The sequence below is a fragment of the Tursiops truncatus genome, chromosome 11 (assembly GCF_011762595.2).
Source record: "Tursiops truncatus isolate mTurTru1 chromosome 11, mTurTru1.mat.Y, whole genome shotgun sequence".
Taxonomy (NCBI): Eukaryota; Metazoa; Chordata; class Mammalia; order Artiodactyla; family Delphinidae; genus Tursiops; species Tursiops truncatus.
In genome coordinates, this window is record NC_047044.1 from 65,889,829 (window position 1) to 65,909,414 (window position 19,586).

Sequence of the window (19,586 nt, forward strand, 5' to 3'; positions counted from 1 at the left end):
CAAAAAATAGACACTAAATAATGTAACAGTCCCAATACCTGTATCTAGTAAAAAATTACTAGATGTACAAAGGAAGTGGGAAACATGACTCATAACTAAGGCAAAACTCAGTTTCAACAAAAAAAGACCCAGAAACAATAAAAATAGTGACACTAGCAGACAAGAACATTAAAACAACTATTATTAAATATGTTGAAGGATTTAAAGGAAAATATGAACATAACTAAGATGAATGTGGGACAATATAGAAGAGAATCAAATGGAATTTCTAGAGCTGAAAAACATAATATCTGAAATAAAAAAATATGACTAGATGGGCTTAATTGGAAAAGAGAAAATAAAGACATAACAACAGAAACTATTCACAATGAAGTACACAGAAAACAAAAAGGTCTAAAAACAATGAACAGAGCCACAGTGACCTGCAGAACAGTTCCAGAAAAGCAGGAGGGGAAACAAAAAATTTTTGAAGAAATAACTGACAAAAACTTCCCAAATTTCATGAAAAATACCAAACGAAGAAGCTAAATAAACCTCAAGCAAAACAAAACTAACTAAATAAATATAAAAACCACAACAAGGCACATTAAAAATATCAATGACAAAGAGAACACCTTAAAAGCAGTCAGATATAACATATCACAAAAGGAAGAACAATAAGAATAAAACTAACTTATTGTCAGTAATAATGCAAACAACACGAAAATGAAATGTTACCTTTAAAATGTTCATAAAGTATAAATGATCTGAATGCATTGATGAAAAGGAAGAAATTGTACACTGAAAGGCACACTGAAGGAAGCAGGAGAAGAAAGCCTCAACTATAAGCCATCTATAAGAAACACTATATATAAAACTACAGATGAAAAGCACAGTGATAGAAAAAGATATATGATGAAAACATTAACCATAAAAATGCTGGTGTTGATAAATAATATCAGACAAGAGACTTCAGGATAAGGGAAATTACCAGAGGTCAGGGAGAATAATTCATAATGACAAATAAAATCATCAAGAAAATATAATAATCCTAAATGTACATGCCACTAATAATTGAGGTTCAAAACACCTGAAGCAAAAACTGACAGAACTGATAGGGAATACAGACATTCATAATTATAGTTGATAATTCCAACACTCATCTCTTAAGAAATCATAGAACAATTATATAGAAAAGCATTAATGATACAGAAATCTTGAACAACACTGTCAATGATATCGATTTAATTGTTATCAACAAATATTATATCCAACAATAGTACAACAAACATTCTTTTCAAGCGTGCATAAAACATTCACCAGAAAGACCATATGCTGAGCCATAAAACAAGTCTTGATAAGTTTAAAAAAGATTGAAGTCATATAGAATATGTTCTCTGACAAAAATGGAATAATGCACAACAAAAGTAGTATATAAATCAAAAAATAAGAAAACAGAGATGGAGTTGTTCTATTGTCCCTGCAATTATCTAAGAAGAGGTAAAAGTGCTAACTTATTAAACTAGTAAGGATTAAAATATAATCTCTAATGAGAAAACAGAAAAAGTATATGTAAAAACTAAGTGGGCAGAAAACTGACTAATAAACAATACTCAGTCAAATCAATTCAAAAAAGGTAAGAAAGGAGAAGGAAAGAAAACAAACCCGAACAGGCAGGACATATAGAAACAATTCAGAGCATGGTAAATTTAAACATAACTGTATCAAAATTACACTTAATGTAAATGGAATAAATGCACTAATTTAAAAACAAAATTTTGGGCTTCCCTGGTGGCGCAGTGGTTGAGAGTCCGCCTGCCAATGCAGGGGACACGGGTTCGTGCCCCGGTCTGGGAAGATCCCACATGCCGCGGAGCGGCTGGACCCGTGAGCCGTGGCCGCTGAGCCTGCGCTCTGCAACGGGAGAGGCCACAACAGTGAGAGGTCCGCGTACCGCAAAAACAAAACAAAACAAAAACAAAAAAAAAACCCCAAAGTTTTTCACACGGGGAAAAAAAACTGAAATATATGTTATTTACAAAAAAAACATTCATCTATAAGGATAAAAAAGACTGAAAGTAAAATATGAACTATATAGGGCTTCCCTGGTGGTGCAGTGGTTGAGAGTCTGCCTGCCGATGCAGGGGCCATGGGTTTGTGCCCCAGTCTGGGAAGATCCCACATGCCGCAGAGCGGCTGGGCCCATGAGCCATGGCCGCTGAGCCTGTGCGTCCGGAGCCTGTGCTCCGCAATGGGAGAGGCCACAACAGTGAGAGGCCCGCGTACCACAAAAAAAAGAAATCAATAAAAATAAAAATATGAACTATATAAACACCAACCAAATGGAAGCTGATATAGTTATATTGATATCAGACCAAAAAAAAAAGCATAAAGGAGACTTAAAGGTAACAAGGACACTTTATAATATGTTCAATTAACCAGAAAGATGTAACAACTATACCTGTGTGCACTAAATAGCCCATTCTCAAAATATAAAAACACAATTATTATAGAACTATAAGCTGAAAGAAACATATCCTCGATCAAACTGGGTGCTTTTAACATATGTCTCTTCATAAATGAAGAAATAAACAGCTGAAAAAGCCAGTACTTGCGAACTGGTTCATCTGTATCGTTTTTCTAGATTCCACATATATGCGTTAATATGAGATATTTGTTTTTCTCTTTCTGACTTACTTCACTCTGTATGACAGTCAGTTTGCAAGGCAGAAATAGAGACACAGATGTAGAGAACAAATGTATGGACACCAAGTGGGGAAAGCGGGGGAGGGGGGAAGGGAGATGAACTGGGAGATTGGGATTGACATATATACACTAATATGTATAAAATAGATAACTAATAAGAACCTGCTGTATAGCACAAGGAACTCTACTTCACTTCGCTGTACAGTAGGAACTAACACAACACTGTAAAACAACTATACCCCAATTAAAAAAGAAAACAAAGAGCCAGTACTGACGTGGAACTATTAAGTATCATGATTAAGTGTGTTGCTATAATTTGAAAAGATACATGCACCCCAGTGTTCACTGCAGCAGTATTTACGATAGCCAAGACATGAAAGCAACCTAAATGACCATCGACAGAGGAATGGATAAAGAAAATGTGGTACATATATATAATGTAATATTACTCAGCCATAAAAAAGAACGAAATAATGCCATTTGCAGCAACATGATGGACCTAGAGATCATAATACTAAGTGAAATAAGTCAGACAAAGAAAGATAAATATCATATGATGTTGCTTATATGTGGTATCTAAAAAAAACGGTACAAACAAACTTATTTACGAAACAGAAAGAGTCACAGATGTAGAAAACAAGCTTATGGTTACCAAAATCAAAAGCGGGGGGGGGGGGTATAAATTAGGAGATTGGGATTAACATATACACACTATTATATATAAAATAGATAACTAAAAAGGACCTACTGAATAGCACAGAGAACTCTACTCAATATTCTGTAATAACCTATATGGGAAAAAAATCTAAAAAAGAATGGATATATGTATATGTATAAAAGATTCATTTTGCTGTATAGCTGACACTAACAAAACATTGTATATCAACTATACTCCAATAAAAAATTTTTTAGAAAATGATTAACTGGGGCTTCCCTGGTAGCGCAGTGGTTGAGAGTCTGCCTGCCGGTGCAGGGGGCGCGGGTTCGTGCCCCGGTCCGGGAGGATCCCACGTGCCGTGGAGCGGCTGGGCCCGTGGGCCATGGCCGCTGAGCATGCGCGTCCGGAGCCTGTGCTCCGCGGCGGGGGAGGCCACAGCAGTGAGAGGCCCGCGTACCGCAAAAAAAAAACAAAAACAAACCAAAAAATGATTAACTGTGTTGGCTTAACTGACATATATAGAAACTTACACCCAACAACTTCAGAATACAGGCATACCTTGAAGATATTGCAGACTCAGTTCCAGACCATCGCAATAAAATGAACATCGTAATAAAGTGAGTCAGCACAAATTTGGTTTCCCAGTGCATATAGAAGTTATGTTTATACTACACTGTAGTCTATGAAGTGTGCAACAGCGTTATGCCTAAAAAAACAGTGTACATACCTTGAATAGGAAATACTTTATTGCTAAAAAAATGGTAACCATCATCTGAACCTTCAGTGAGCCACAGTAGTAAAATCAAAGATCACTGATCACAGATGACCAAAACAAATATAATAATAATAAAATAATAATGAAAAAGTTTGAAATATTGAGAATTACCAAAATGGGACACAGAGACATGAAATGAGCAAATGCTGTTGGAAAAATGGCACTGATAAACTTGCTCATCGCAAGGTTGCCACAAACCTTAAAGTTGTAAAAATGTATCTGCAAAGCACAATAAAGTGAAGGGCAATAAAGCAAGATATGCCTGTGTATGTTATTTTCAAATACACATGGAGTGCTTATAAAATCTGATCAATGCTAAGCTACCAAATAAAGGGTGAAAACATTTCAAAGGTTTAAAATTATACAGAGTATGTTTCTCTGAACATACTGAAATACAGTTAGATATTAAGAAAAGGAAACTAGAAAATTTTTCATGTTTTTGGAAATTAAGAAAATTCCCTTCTAAATAATCTATGTTTCAGAGAGAAAATCATAATGGAAATATGAAGATATTTTTAAATGAGTTATAATAAAAACATGAAATATCAAAATTGGAAGTATAAAGTTAAATATGTGCTTGGATGGAATTTTATGGCTTCTAATGTATATATTAGAAAAAAAATTTTTTAAATCAATAACTGTAAGCACCAGCTCAAGAAATTAGAAAAAGTGAAGAAACTTAAACCCAAAGAATACAGTATGAGAATAAAATATAAATAGCAGAAATTAATGAAAACAGAGGTGATCATCTATTCATCTTCAACATACTGGTGTCTTCTTGATTTCATGTGATTAGTGACTATACTGACAAACACATTCCCCATTGTGACTGCATGTGTTACTTTAGTGTACTTTTTTGTGCATCTTACATTTTACTCACCAGTTTTCTGGAGTTATAGAAATTACCTGCTTAACTACAATCAAGAGACTTGGCTTTTAGTGGGTGGGGTAAGGACAGAATATAAAACTTTGGTGAGCTTGTAAAACTGGGAATTAAAAATGCAACTCCGTATCATGGTGGGAAATTTGAAGGTTTAATACCCTAAGAAAGGGAGACAAAAGGGATTGACTGTCTCTGCGTGAGCTTTCAGTTAAAAACAATCCATGATATGTTCACCACTAGACTGCTCCACATCTCCCATGGATTTGTTTTTACCATCAGAGTAATTAGAAAAATCTCCAATAAAAAAATTATAAAGTCATTCTGATCAGTATTTCCTTTCAAGTGACTGGCAAAAGCAACACAGAAGTGAAGAAATACTCTCCAACCAATCTGTACAAAAATCCTACAGAAAGAAATCTGCTGACATTTATAAACCAACATTATAAAACACAAAGGAATAATCCACCAAGTCAGAATCAGCAGAATCAGAGTTGCAGGAGGCTTAGACATTAGCATTATCAGGTATGTGTATATGTACATATCTTTAAGCTTTCATTTATATTTTACATATAAAATATATGATATATTCATGTTTATATATCATATATTTAATATATAATTTAATTATATTAATAAAGATATTTTAAATATATATTTTAAAAATTATAAAAGGAGAAGATCAAAAAGGGAAAATTTGAAAAAATACAATGAGAATTTCTAGAAATTAAAACACAGTGACTATAATAAAACTTAACAAACAAATCAAGTGGCATATTAGACACAGCTGAAGAGTGATTAAGTGAACTGAAAAAGAATCCTAAGGAAATTACCAGGACTGCTACTCACAGTCTGGGTATCCTTTGATTTACTGCTTTTATTACAGATTTATCATTCTCAGAAATCTATGTATGATAACTAAAAACTTTACTTCTGTTTATTAGCTATTCTAAACAATTTTTTACTCAAGTTAATCACAATTTGTATATAAAATAAGCAACCATTGACCCTTGGCCCTTGGCTACATGTAATTCAGTGGTTCAACATTTTATTTTACGTGAATTACCTTAACAAAATCTCTATCAGTCTTCTCCTTCCATTCTTCTCCAAATACAGTAGAAAAGGATCCTAAAGCTAAAAGAATAATAGTGTATTCAGTAAAATGAAATTATTTCTTTCACTTAGTTCCTTAATAGGTAGGTTTGGAAAAACAGTGAAACTACATTTTAGGATACCTTGTTCATTAAAAATTGTTTCATAATAAATGATAGAAAGTCATGATAATTTCTTTTGAAATACTGTTTTTTTAAATTATAGAATTTAAAGAAAGTTTATGTCACTACAATCTAAAAATACACAACTCACTTTCATAATAGTTATACAGACAATAAGAAAAAAATGAGGGTACTGTAATAGTTACTCTGCATTAGTTTTCATTTGTAGAAGAGGAACATATTAAAAAGTCAAACTGATGCTACTGCTATTAGATTGCCAAACTGTTATAACTTTAAATCTTCATAGTCATTTCAAAAAGAATTATGTAATTCATATTTGAAATATTAGTGGACAAGGCATTCTTTGGGAATAATTCCCACAATGAAATCTCCTTTAGGAAACATTCTCAGCTATAGCTCGTTTGTATTTCTTGATAAAGTTATCAGGAGCAAAGTCAAACCATCTATTTTCAAAAGCTTCTTAATAACACCCTGCCCCCTCCGGACAACAGAGGTTAAGGTATATAGATAGATACATAAAGCTTTTCTCTCCTCTGCGTTGCTAACTCATTTTGTCAGTTACAGGACCAGACAGTAAAGTTGTATAATATAAATGTCTAAGCTGTGACACAATAGGCATCTACCTTTAAAAATTAGGTAGGTACTTTCATCAACTACCTGTAATTATCTGTATTCTGTAATGAAAGCTATTGGTTTTCAAATGCAGAGAGAAAACTATGTATTGGCAATTTTTAACAGAAAAACTAGTTTTATGAATGTAATTCTTTAAAAAAACAAAAGTAAATCTCCTTAAATGGATGTGCTGTGACATGCATAACATATGGATATATTTTCTGTTGTAAAAGATTTAATGAATGTTTGCAGTCTTATCATGCCTTTAAGTATAGATCTAATATTTTTACTTAATATTGAGTTAAAGTTGTAAAGTACTTAGGTTAGAATAAGACTATTCATTGAAAAAGTACTAATAAGGGTGAAGAATGGAAACAGTTTAACATTATATTGATATTAGGATCATGGGGACATGATATAAAGAACAGATTTGAAGTTTTTAATAAATAAATTTAACTACAGTGACCTAAAGAAGAATTTCATAAAACATCAAATTTATATAGACGTAGCAGCTGAATCAGAAAAATGAAGTCCACACCCTACTAAAGAGACAAAATTTTGTTTGTCCTGAAGAAAACCTTATAAAGAAAAACTTCACTGGGAAAAGAATACTGAATGGAAATATAAGATGGAAAAACTAAATTTTTGTCACATGGAATTTTTATTATACTTCTTCAAATACATATATGTATAAACATTACACACCTTCAAAGAAAGTGGTATCTACATTTTCTCTCAATTAAAATTCCATGCCCTAAAAAAATTCAAAACCTCTCAAGAGCCTTATGAAATATGCCCATAATCAAATATACCCTTAATCTTCAAACTCAAAAGAATTATTTTCATAATGTAAAACCACTGTTTTAAGTATACGGTCTTCATAAAGTCCCTATGTACTCTGGAACTCTAAACTTCTAACTGTTGAAATAAAAGAAACATCCGTTAAACAGCATTTGCTAAATTATTAATGTTTTAGATTGCTACTCTACATAATAATTTAGTCTGAGACAAACAAAAACGCTAAAAACTGCAAGAAGATAAACTGGGTATAAAGAATGTCATGCCTCAGTGCATCAAAGGTGGTAAGCTCACTTTTATCATATATACAAATGTAATTCTTATTCAATGATTAAATGGTAAGAATTCACTAAAATTATTCTGGTCTGAGAATATTTACTATTTTTAAAAACTTCACTTTAAGATTTCTAAAAAAATGTGAAACAATTTTAAACCATTCTATATTAAATGCTGAAAAATGTCTTTAAAAGATCAAAATGAAATATCAGGAAGCAAAGAAAATGAGAGTGAGATGGAAATCTACCAAATTTAGATCTTCAAAGTTACAATACAAACTGATAAGTGCTAATCTTTTTTCCTCCTCCAGTAACCAAGAATAGTTTCTGGCAGGGTAAGAAACTCATTTTCACTTTTGTTTAATTTCAAAATGTCTTCATACAAAATAAGTACATGTCAAATTGTAAGGACTCCTACTTAGGAAATTCCCTGGTGGTCCAGTGGTTAGGACTCCGTGCTCTCACTGCCGAGGGACTGGTTCAATCCCTGGTCAGGGAACTAAGGGACTGGTTCAATCCCTGGTCAGGGAACTAAGATCCCACAAGCCGTGCGGCATGGCCAACAACAATAACAACAACAACAGCAACAACAACAACAACAAAGGAATCCTACTTAGATAATCCCAAATAAAAGTATGTTTGAAAATTATACTACTGACCCAAATTACAGAAAAATGAACTCATTTGCAAACACATCACTGTTTAAACATAAAAATACTCATGAACCTATGAAATATTACATGAAATTCTCAGACTATATCTACTGTTCTATATAGTTTCCTATATGATAATTTCAAAATATATCAATACCTTAATCCATTAATAGAATATACTTCTGACAAAAGAAGTTACATGGTATTGGGGTAGAAGGAGGGTTGAGAAGCAAGAAAAAATTTTATGTCAATAACATTCAGCTGACATAGAATATTTTAAAAAGAAAAAATATAGCAGGAAAAAATTTTAAAACATATTTTCTAAATCCCTATTAAACTAGGGATTGCTAGTTAAATTGCTCAATTAAAGAATTGAGCAATTTGGTCTGAAAAGTAACCTAGATTTGAGATAATTACACAGAAAACAAAGAACGTGATTTATAAAAACCTACAAATAACAAATCCTACGAGTAAAAAAATACGAAATACTTGATCATTCTTATTTTGATTATGCAGCAAATTTTCAAATTCATTGACCTAAATTGTTTAGTTAAAAATTATAACTACACACCAGCAGAAACAGACTTCAGAAAACAATTTCTTCCAGGTCCTATTTTTCGCTATCAGAATTTTGTATCAAACAATTTTCTCAAATCAACAAACCCACATTTACTATAAGAAAAATACAGCATTTTAATTTCAAAAGCTCTAGTGAGGCTTTTATTATTCAAAAATATAAGGTTAAAAAAAATCCAAACATTCATTATTTTAAATAATACATTTAATATCGGGCTTCCCTGGTGGCGCAGTGGTTGAGAATCTGCCTGCCAATGCAGGGAACATGGGTTCGAGCTCTGGTCTGGGAAGATCCCACATGCCGCGGAGCAACTAGCCCCGTGAGCCACAATTACTGAGCCTGCGCGTCTGGAGCCTGTGCTCCGCAACAAGAGAGGCCGCGATAGTGAGAGGCCCGCGCACCGCGATGAAGAGAGGCCCCCGCTTGCCACAACTAGAGAAAGCCCTCGCACAGAAATGAAGAGCCAACACAGCCATAAATAAATAAATTAATTAAATTAAAATAATAATAATACATTTAATATAACAAAAGGAAATAAAGAATGCTAGTATATTGCCTAATGAAAAGTACTTTCCCCCTTAAAAACCTTTAAAAAAAATCTATAACACCTTTAATACAATGATTATACAAAACATTAAGGCTAAAACTTACTGTCATCAAACACCCCGGCATTAGCAAGCAATAAAGTGATGATTTTAGGGTCTTTTTCAAGTTGCATGACATGTTTGCTTTCATTTGATAGGAGAGTGCATACATTAATAGCAAAGTCCACTTCATTTGGGAGTCCAGATAATAGTGAAAGCACCAATTTATTATAATCATTTGGCGAATTGAAGTCCATAGACAGCCCATAACTTTGACGCAGATAATCTAACAAAGACAAAAACGAAAACACTGTTAAGTATATCAAGGATTAGAAACCTTTTATGGTTAATATCTTCTGAATACAGGACAGAAGTTTGTTTTCTTTTATAAAATATAAACTGAGTAGAAGTTTAGAGTTCAACTTTCTAAACTTAAGTGAAAATTACATTCCTCAAAAAGTATTAAAACATAAAAAATGTACATATTCTGTTGGATATCATTGCAAAATTACTATTGTATCTTTATTTTAATTTACCTTGTCTACATTTTTTATTCTTGTATTTCAAGGGACTTATTCCAATTTTTAAATACTATAAGCCAGAAAGACCGGTTCCTTTCAAATTTTTAACAATATCATGTTTCTAAACATGCTGCCAACCTTCTTTACCCAATTTTGGGAGGATTATTACTTGTTTAGGTCAGATTTGTTGCCACATAATATGTAAAATTCATGCTTTTTAGTTCTACAGTTCTATGAGTTTTGATAGTCTTTTAACCACAACCACAATGGAGATAGAGAGTATTTCTATCACCCCAAAGAAGTTTCTTTATGCTCCTTTGTAGTTGATCCTCTCTTCTATCCATAAACAACCACTGATCTACTTTATTTCAAAATGCCAATTAAACAGAATCACACAATATATATCTTTTTGTGCCTGATTTATTTCATTTAGCAAAATGCTTTTGAGGTTAGTATCCATTTTGATGTGTGTATCAATAGTTGGTTCCTTTTTACTGCCATAGTATGGCTGTAACATAATTTGTTTATCCATTCCCTAGTTGAAGGACATTTGGACTGTGTCCAGTTTTTAGCCCTTCTGAATACAGTTGCTGTAAACATTCACATACAGGACTTTGTGCGGACATATTTCTTCATTTCTCTTGGATTGCTGGGTCATACAAAGTGTATGTTTAACTTTGCAAGAAACTGTGAAACTGTTTTCCAAAGTGGTGGTAACATTCTGTCTTTCCACCAGCGATGTATGAGAGAGTTCCTGGTGCTGTACATCCTTGTCGGCACTTAATACTGTCAGTTTAAAATATTCTGAATATGAGTCACTTATCTAATATTTATTTTGTAAATATTTTCTCCCAGATAGTGAATGGTTTACCTTTTCATTTTCTTAACAATGTCTTGAAAGAGAAGTTTTAATTTTGATGAAGTGTGGTTTATAAATTTCTACCTCTACAGTTCATGCCTTTGTGTCCTAACAAATCTTTTCCTAACTAAGATTTTATGTAGGAGAATTAGAACATTTTTAGAACTTTGAAGGTAGGGAAGATGGGATTACAGAACACTAATATATTTTATACTCATCATATATACATATTAAAAATGTTATATTTCTAGAAATACTGACTCTTAATTGGTGCAGTTTAGGCCTTGGCAGCTACGTCCTGAGACATATACCCCTAGTACATTTTTCACATAAAGATCTAATTAGTTTAATGAGAAAAGGCAAGAAACAAGAGTTAGAAAACTGCTAGATGAAACATTTCAGAAAAATATGGATTTGAAAAAAAATCTTTTTAAAATGTCACTAAATGGAATGCAAGTAGGAATCTATTGTCACAACATGCCAGAGAAGAAAATCATGTAAGAAACTTCTTCATTTCCCAATGTAGATATCTGAGACAACTCTTCAATTCTAAAATATTCTAGGAATTTCTCCAATAAGAAGTATCACAATACACTTATAAATGAATAAGACACCGATTCTTTATAATATTTAAGGTTGAACAATAATATGCTGTTCATTTTTTATAATCTTGAAAAGTAAAATTTCTTATAAATAACATAAATATCTGGGGAAAATGTAACATAACTTCCGTGAATTAGGGATTTTGATATTTCTATACCGCACAGTGGAATTGATCATGAGATGCCAAGTCTCAGCAATAATTAAGTTTTTAAATTCCACAAAATTTTCATGCAAATCTCTTCAATAGAAAACAAATTGGAACCTATATTCAACATCTGTCACAGTCTTCTTTATGTGCTTTCAATATGATCTTGGAATTGTTCTGTTTGCTACTGAAGAATAACAGATGCCATCATATACTCAATTCAATACATCCTTACGTGAATGACTTTGCCAAAAGTCATCTCCAATTAAAATAAGATGAATAAATATGATAATTATGAAAAGTCCTCTAATTATATGAGGCTTGGTAAAGATTCCTACGATAATATATGAGAAAATGCTTACAAGATTTTAAGAGCCTCCCTTCCCATCCCCAAGGAGGTATGATTAAATAGCTACAATGTTATAATGTGAATGGGATCGGAAATTTTCAACATTCTTGACTCAATGTTTATACAAACGCATCACTGCTGACAAACTAATTTAATCCGAGGTAATCTCTTTGTTTTCAGTTTAGAGGAAAGGGAGAATTGTTCCTGGAGTGCTGTTTACATTAAAGATACTAGACAGTACATTCTTTCCATTGATACTGGCAGTGATTGCTGTAGTTCAAATGTCTATAAGAATATGGGACATGTAAAGGAAAATTTTTGCTCAAATACAACTGATAAAACTAAAATAATACATCTTCCTGTATAAGCTCTCCCAAATTTATGTAACAAAAATGCAAATGGATAGGGTGCTTGGCCTCCTTTGACTGAAATGATTGAATTGGATTAAATGATCACTAAAATCCTTGCTAGCTCTAAAATTCTGCAATTCTATTAATTTCAATGAGTTGTCATGTACCAATTTTGCCTTTCATAATTCTTCTACTAAAGATATTGCAAATAAATTAAAAATCTTTAATTTAGAAACTAATTAATTTTTTAATTTTAAAGTGTAAGAGAAGATGAACAAAAAGTCCTTAGTAATCTACACTACAATTCTGCAGAACTGACTGTATCCAAATCAAGGAAGAAAGAATAAAGACGGAAACAAAAAGATTAGGTATTTATGGCATGGAAAAGTATGAAAAACTATGCAAATAAAACGACCATATTTTGATGCCAATACTTACTAATTCAAAGCAAAATCTATGAATACTTTTTTGGCCACTTCAAGTCACTGGGCAAAAGGCGTCAGTATCCTTAAAGGAAAATTTGGTCCCATATTCTATCAATGTACAATATTCTATCATGACAATTATGAGTAGAATTGCACTTCATACTAAATACCAATTTATTATATTACGTTTCAAAATACTGTTTTAGAATACCTTTTCTTAATATCAACAATATAAGCATCTCTAGATAAAATACATTTATCCAAATACATTAATCTAAACCTATAAGAAGAGTAAGGCTGTATAATCAAAGATGTACACACAAATATTTTAAACATTCTTATTAAAATTTCCTAAGGCTCTTAATCTACCACCATGTAATTCTACTTTGGTGTTTATTTACACACACACAAACAGACACACACATATATATTGACAGCTATGAAGCTTACTATATTTCCTTAACGGCATTTGAAAAGAATCATCAGTGAAGGATTTGTTTTATATATTGATGGTCATGTTAATTTTTAGAACACTGTCATAATGTTGCTATGGCTCCTTCTAGAAAAATAAAAAGCACCTTCAAATTCATAAATGCTGCCCTGCAACACTACCTCTTTTCAGTTTCAATTAGATATATTGTAGTCTGATGTTCCCCAGCAAGTCCTAGTTTTTTTTTCCTTTCATGAGTCCCCAATCCTGATTTTGTCAAACATGTTACATACGTTACATAACTACTCAGATTCTCCTTAAAAAAAAAAACCAGACATATGATAGCATATCACAAAGGAGTTATTGTAACACCAGATCAAGAAATTGTCATTCCCTTAAAAATTGTGTAGCTCTATCAATGATTTTCATTAGGCTTCTGAAATACCAGAAATATCTTTTTTTTTGAAATAAATCATCTTTAATTAGGGGAGGGGGACAAAAAAAAAAAACTGATCCAGAAAAAAATTTCATTTTAAACAAGATCTAATGTAGAAATGGAGAAGCTGGAATAGACACCAAACTCTATTTAAGCTACAAGAATGGACAGTTCTGCTGTTGATGAAATATAGGAACAACACAGTTACAAGATGGTCTTAAAGGTCTTTAGTACAAGGTCTCATTCAGTGTAGGAATACCCTCGATAACATCCTTGAATTAGATAATGGTCATTAGCTCTTTTTAAAAACAGGAAGCATATCACCTAACAAGTCACCCCATTTTATTTAATCCGCTTAAGCTATTAGTAAGATCTTCTACATGGTGACTTAAAATGTTCCCTTTTAACAGTAGTTCTTGAGGTAATAACTCCTCATTAAAGATAAAGCTAGATTTGGTTTGCACTCACCACTGCCACCACCCCTCCCAAGCCCCAACTATACAAAAGCATCAGATGAAAACCTCTTCTAACGGGAGATCACAGATTCTACGAGATTCTGTTTCCTCAGCTGATTGGGGAAGAAACAGAGTCAAATTCAACATGAAAGAAACTGAAAATAGATAATGGAAAATTTAAATCAGTGATACTGGCACAAACAAGGGAGCTTAAAACTAAGGATTACCTAAGAGATTGGTATTAGTACCAATGAAGAATAATAAAGATCTAGATAACTGTATATTTTATAAAGAACATACCCTTGAAAAAGATGTATCTCCTCTTTTTCAGGCCAAATGTTAGTGATTAAAGAAAAGAGATGCTTACCTCTTCAGAGCTCTCTTCCTAAGTATCACTGTCTCAACCCCCCGAGCCACAAACAACGGAACTCCCATCTATTCTGTCTCAAGAACCTCTTTATTAGACTCTCAACCTGATTATTTCCAACTTGAGTCCTGTTCTTTTTAGCTGCAGATTCCTCTATAACCATTACAAGAATGACATAAATGAAAAGAATCTTAAATCCCTGGTACCATGGCAGGAAAATAGCTGAATAGTAAGAAACATTTCTGAGAAATTCTGGTGCTGGGAATTCCAGGAATTGTAGAAAATCTAGATGCTATGAGTACTCCTCTGGCTTCCCTAATCCTAACAGGACCTTCCTCTCCTCATTTTAGTAACTATTCAGGTCAAACTAATCTTTAGACAAAGAAATAATTTTAAAACTTCACTTGAAAATATATATTTGTAACGCTAAATTCCTGCAACTAAAAATCTTATATGTAGGCTATGACAGAAAGGGACCTCATACCAATTAGTTCAATTCAATTCATTGGACGATGTCTATTTTCCTAATTCAAAACTGTGGAACTATGCCTTGTTCATTTCCAGTGATATTTACCTGACACACTGTGTTGCTGGTAATTGTAGGAAGATGGAATTGCACCAATAGGAAGCTGTGGTTTGGGATTGCCTGGTGGTACCTCATCATCATCCTCCCCAAAATGATGAACTTTCTCGTACTTTTCTAGGTAACTGAAATAGAAAAACAGTACAGCAGAGATTTAAAATAGATTTACATCTTGTTTTTTAACTCCCACCACATATATCTGGTTTCCTTTTCTAGAGGCCCTAAATTTAAAATAATAATAATAACAAGATACCACAAACCTCATATTAGTGGGACAGTCACTTCAGCAGTAATACTGAAGACAAACTCACTGTAATGGTTCTAAAAGTGTTTTTAAATTTTCAGAAAAGACCACACCACTGCTCAAATAAAAATGTAAAAGTAAAGAATATCAAAGGACAACTACATGTAGATGAACAACAGTACATTTTATTTACTGATTAAAAAAATTATACATGGTCACTGTAAAAACCATGTGAAGGGGCTTCCCTGGTGGCACAGTGGTTGAGAATCTGCCTGCCAATGCAGGGGACACAGGTTTAAGCCCTGGTCCTGGAAGATCCCACATGCTGCGGAGCAACTAAGCCCGTGCACCACAACTATTCAGCCTGCGCTCTAGAACCCGTGAGCCACAACTAGTGAGCCCGCGTGCCGCAACTACTGAAGCCCACGCACCTAGAGCCTGAGCTCCGCAACAAGAGAAGCCACCGCAATGAGAAGCCCGCGCACTGCAACGAAGAGTAGGCCCCGCTCGCCACAACTAGAGAAAGCCCGTGTGCAGTAACGAAGACCCAACACAGACAAAAATAAATAAATAAATTTATTTAAAAAAAAAAAAAAGTGAAAATGAGAAGATGCCCTGGCCTCCACATCTCACTCATCACAGATAACTACAGGTTCAAGTGTTTTCTGTATATTTTCTATGCATGTTTTTATCTAACAACATATTTTAGAGATCTGAGCATGTCAATACACACAGTACCACCTCAGTCTTCTTTTTTTTTTTTTTCCTTTTAAACTTTATTTATTTGGCTGTGCCGGGTCTTAGTTGCGGCATGCAGGATCTGGTTCCCCACCAGGGATCGAACCTGGGCCCCCTGCATTGGGAGTGCGGAGTCTTAACCACTGGACCACCAGGGAAGTCCCTACATGAGTCTTTTTTAATGGCTGTATAATATACGGTCCTACTCATACATCATAATTTAACAAGATCTCTAGTGCTGTAACTAGCTATGTTCAGTTTTGCTTTTTGCTATTACAAGTCATGCAGCAATAAGATTAATCTCAGCACCTGTTTAAATACTTTTCTCTCAATAGACACTGGAAATGGTATTATCAACTTTAAACAGCAATACAGCCAAATTCTCACCCAAAACTGATGTGCCCAATACATTTTGATCAATTTATAAGATAGTTCCTGTATTCCCCACTGGATCTCCGTTACAGGGTATGGTCAATCTTCTTAAAATTAACTAGAATTAAATTCCCAAATTTACCATAAGATTCGCACAAGAAAGATTTTTAAATAGGGAAACAATTGATCAAATCCATGTCAAACACAACACTGTAACTAATGAACTTGTTACTACACTTCGTAAGAACTTAAGCTGATTAATACCAGAGTAAAGTTCTAAACGTGATCATTTTATAGATCAATCCTTCTATCATTCCTGATCCAGGCAGGTACTAAGTCCATCAGTCACTGTTTTAAAAGTCCTGCAGAGGGAGGGACTAAAGATGGTGGAGGCGTAAGATGTGGAGATCACCTTCCTCCCCACATCAAATACATCAAAAATACATCTACATGTGGAACAGCTCCTACAGAACACCTACTGAATGCAGGCAGAAGACCTCAGACTTCCCAAAAGGAAAGAAAATCCCCACGTACCTGAGTAGTGCAAAAGAGAAAAGAAAAAATCAGAGACAAAAGAATAGGGACGGACCTGCACCTCGGGGAGGGAGCTGCGAAAGAGGAAAAGTTTCCACACACTAGGAAGCCCCTTCACTGGTGGAGACAGGGGGTGGGCAGGAGGGAAGATTTCAAGCCACAGAGGAGAGTGCAGCAACGGGATGCAGAGGGCAAAGCGGAGAGTTTCATGCACAGATGATCGATGCTGGCCAGCACTCACCAGCCCGAGAGGCTTGTCTGCTCACCCACCAGGGCAGGTGGAGGCTGGGAGCTGAGGCTCCAGCTTCAGAGGTCAGACCCCAGGGGGAGGACTGGGGTAGGCTGCGTGAACACAGCCTGAAGGGGGCTAGTGTGCCACAGCTAGCAGGGAGGGAGTCCAGGAAAAAGTCTGGAACTGCCTAAGAGGCAAGAGACCATTGTTTCGGGGTGCACAAGAAGAGGGGATTCACAGCACCGCCTAAACGAGCTCCAGAGACGGGCACGAGCTGTGGCTATCAGCGCGGACACCAGAGACGGGCATGAGACACTAAGGCTGCTGCTGCCACCACCAAGAACCTGTGTGCAAGCACAGGTCACTCTCCACACCTCCCCTCCAGGGAGCCTGTGCAGCCAGCCACTGCCAGGGTCCCGTGATCCAGGGACAACTTCCCCGGGAGAACACACGGTGAGCCTCAGGCTGGTGCAACGTCACGCCAGCCTCTGCTGCCTCAGGCTAGCCCCGCACTCCAAACCCTTCCCTCCCCCCCCCCCACCCCGGGCCTGAGTGAGCCAGAGCCCCCGAATCAGCTGCTCCTTTAACCCCATCCTGTCTGAGCAAAGAACAGACGCCCTCAGGTGACCTACACGCAAAGGCGGGGCCAAATCCAAGGCTGAGCCTCAGGAGCTGTGTGAACAAAGAAGAGAAAGGGAAATCTCTCCCAGCAGCCTCAGGAGCAGTGGATTAAAGCTCCACAATCAACGTGATGTACCCTGCATCTGTGGAATACCTGAATAACAATGAATCATCCCAAGACAGTGGACTTAGGGAGCAAATGTAGACTTGGGGTTTGCTTTCTGCATCTAATTTGTTTCTGGTTTTATCTTTATCTTAATTTAGTATTTAGACCTTATTATCACTGGTAGATTTGTTGATTGATTTCATTGCTCTCTTCTTTCTCTCTTTTTCTTTTTTTTTTTAATAATATTTTTTAAATTTTATTTTAATAACTTTTATTTTTTTCTTTCTTTCTTTTTTTTCTCCCTTTCTTCCAATCTGTGTGGCTGACATGGTCTTGGTGCTCCAGCCAGGTGTCAGGCCTGAGCCTGCAAGGTGGGAGAGCCGAGTTCAGGATATTGGACTACCAGAGACCTCCCGGCCCCATGTAATATCAAACGGTGAAAGATCTCCCAGAGATCTCCATCTCAACACTAAGACCCAGCTCCACTCAACTGCCAGCAAGCTCCAGTGCTGGACACCCCATGCCAAACAACTAGCGAGACAGGAGCACAACCCCACCCATTAGCAGAGAGGCTGCCTAAAATCAAAATAAGTTCACAGACACTGCAAAACACACCACCAGATGGGGTCGTGCCCACCAGAAAGATAAGATGCAGCCTCTTCCACCAGAACACAGGCAACAGTCCCCTCCACCAGGGAGGCTACACAACCCACTGAACCAACCTTAGCCACTGGGGGCAGACACCAAAAACAACGGGAACTATGAACCTGCAGCCTGCAAAAAGGAGACCCCAAACACAGTATGTTAAGCAAAATGAGAAGACAGAGAAATATACAGCAGATGAAGGAGCAAGGTAAAACCCACCAGACCAAACAAATGAAGAGGAAATAGGCAGTATACCTGAAAAAGATTTCAGAATAATGACAGTAAAGATGATCCAAAATCTTGGAAACAGAATGGAGAAAATACAAGAAACGTTTAACAAGGACCTAGAAGAAATAAAGAGTGACCTAAACAATGATGAACAACACAATAAATGAAATTAAAAATTCACTAGAGGGAATCAATAGCAGAATAACTGAGGCAGAAGAACAGATAAGTGACCTGGAAGATAAAATAGTGGAAATAACTACCACAGAGCAGAATAAAGAAAACAGATGAGAAGAATTGAGGACAGTATTAGAGGCCTCTGGGACAACATTAAATGCACGAACATTCGAATTATAGGGGTCCCAGAAGAAGAAGAGAAAAAGGGACTGAGAAAATATTTGAAGAGATTATAGTTGAAAACTTCCCTAATATGGGAAAGGAAATAGTCAATCAAGCCCAGGAAGCACAGAGAGTCCCATACAGGATAAATCCAAGGAGAAACGTGCCAAGACACATATTAATCAAACTATCAAAAATTAAATACAAAGAACAAATATTAAAAGAAGTAAGGGAAAAACAACAAATAACACACAAGGGAATCCCCATGAGGTTAA

General features: G+C 35.2%; 1 protein-coding gene across 4 annotated transcripts in view; it reads right to left on the minus strand.

The window, feature by feature from the left end:
* ARID2 (AT-rich interaction domain 2) overlaps positions 1–19,586 on the minus strand; it is a 170,621-nt gene that overhangs the window by 67,052 nt on the left and 83,983 nt on the right. For all 4 annotated transcript variants that reach the window (XM_019934571.3, XM_019934572.3, XM_073788785.1 and 1 more), the window contains 3 exons: positions 15,247–15,380; positions 9,800–10,018; positions 6,065–6,132 (listed from right to left, as the gene is read on the minus strand). In XM_019934571.3, the coding sequence (XP_019790130.2) occupies positions 6,065–6,132; positions 9,800–10,018; positions 15,247–15,380 (421 nt within the window). The remainder of the gene's footprint in view (positions 1–6,064; positions 6,133–9,799; positions 10,019–15,246; positions 15,381–19,586) is intronic.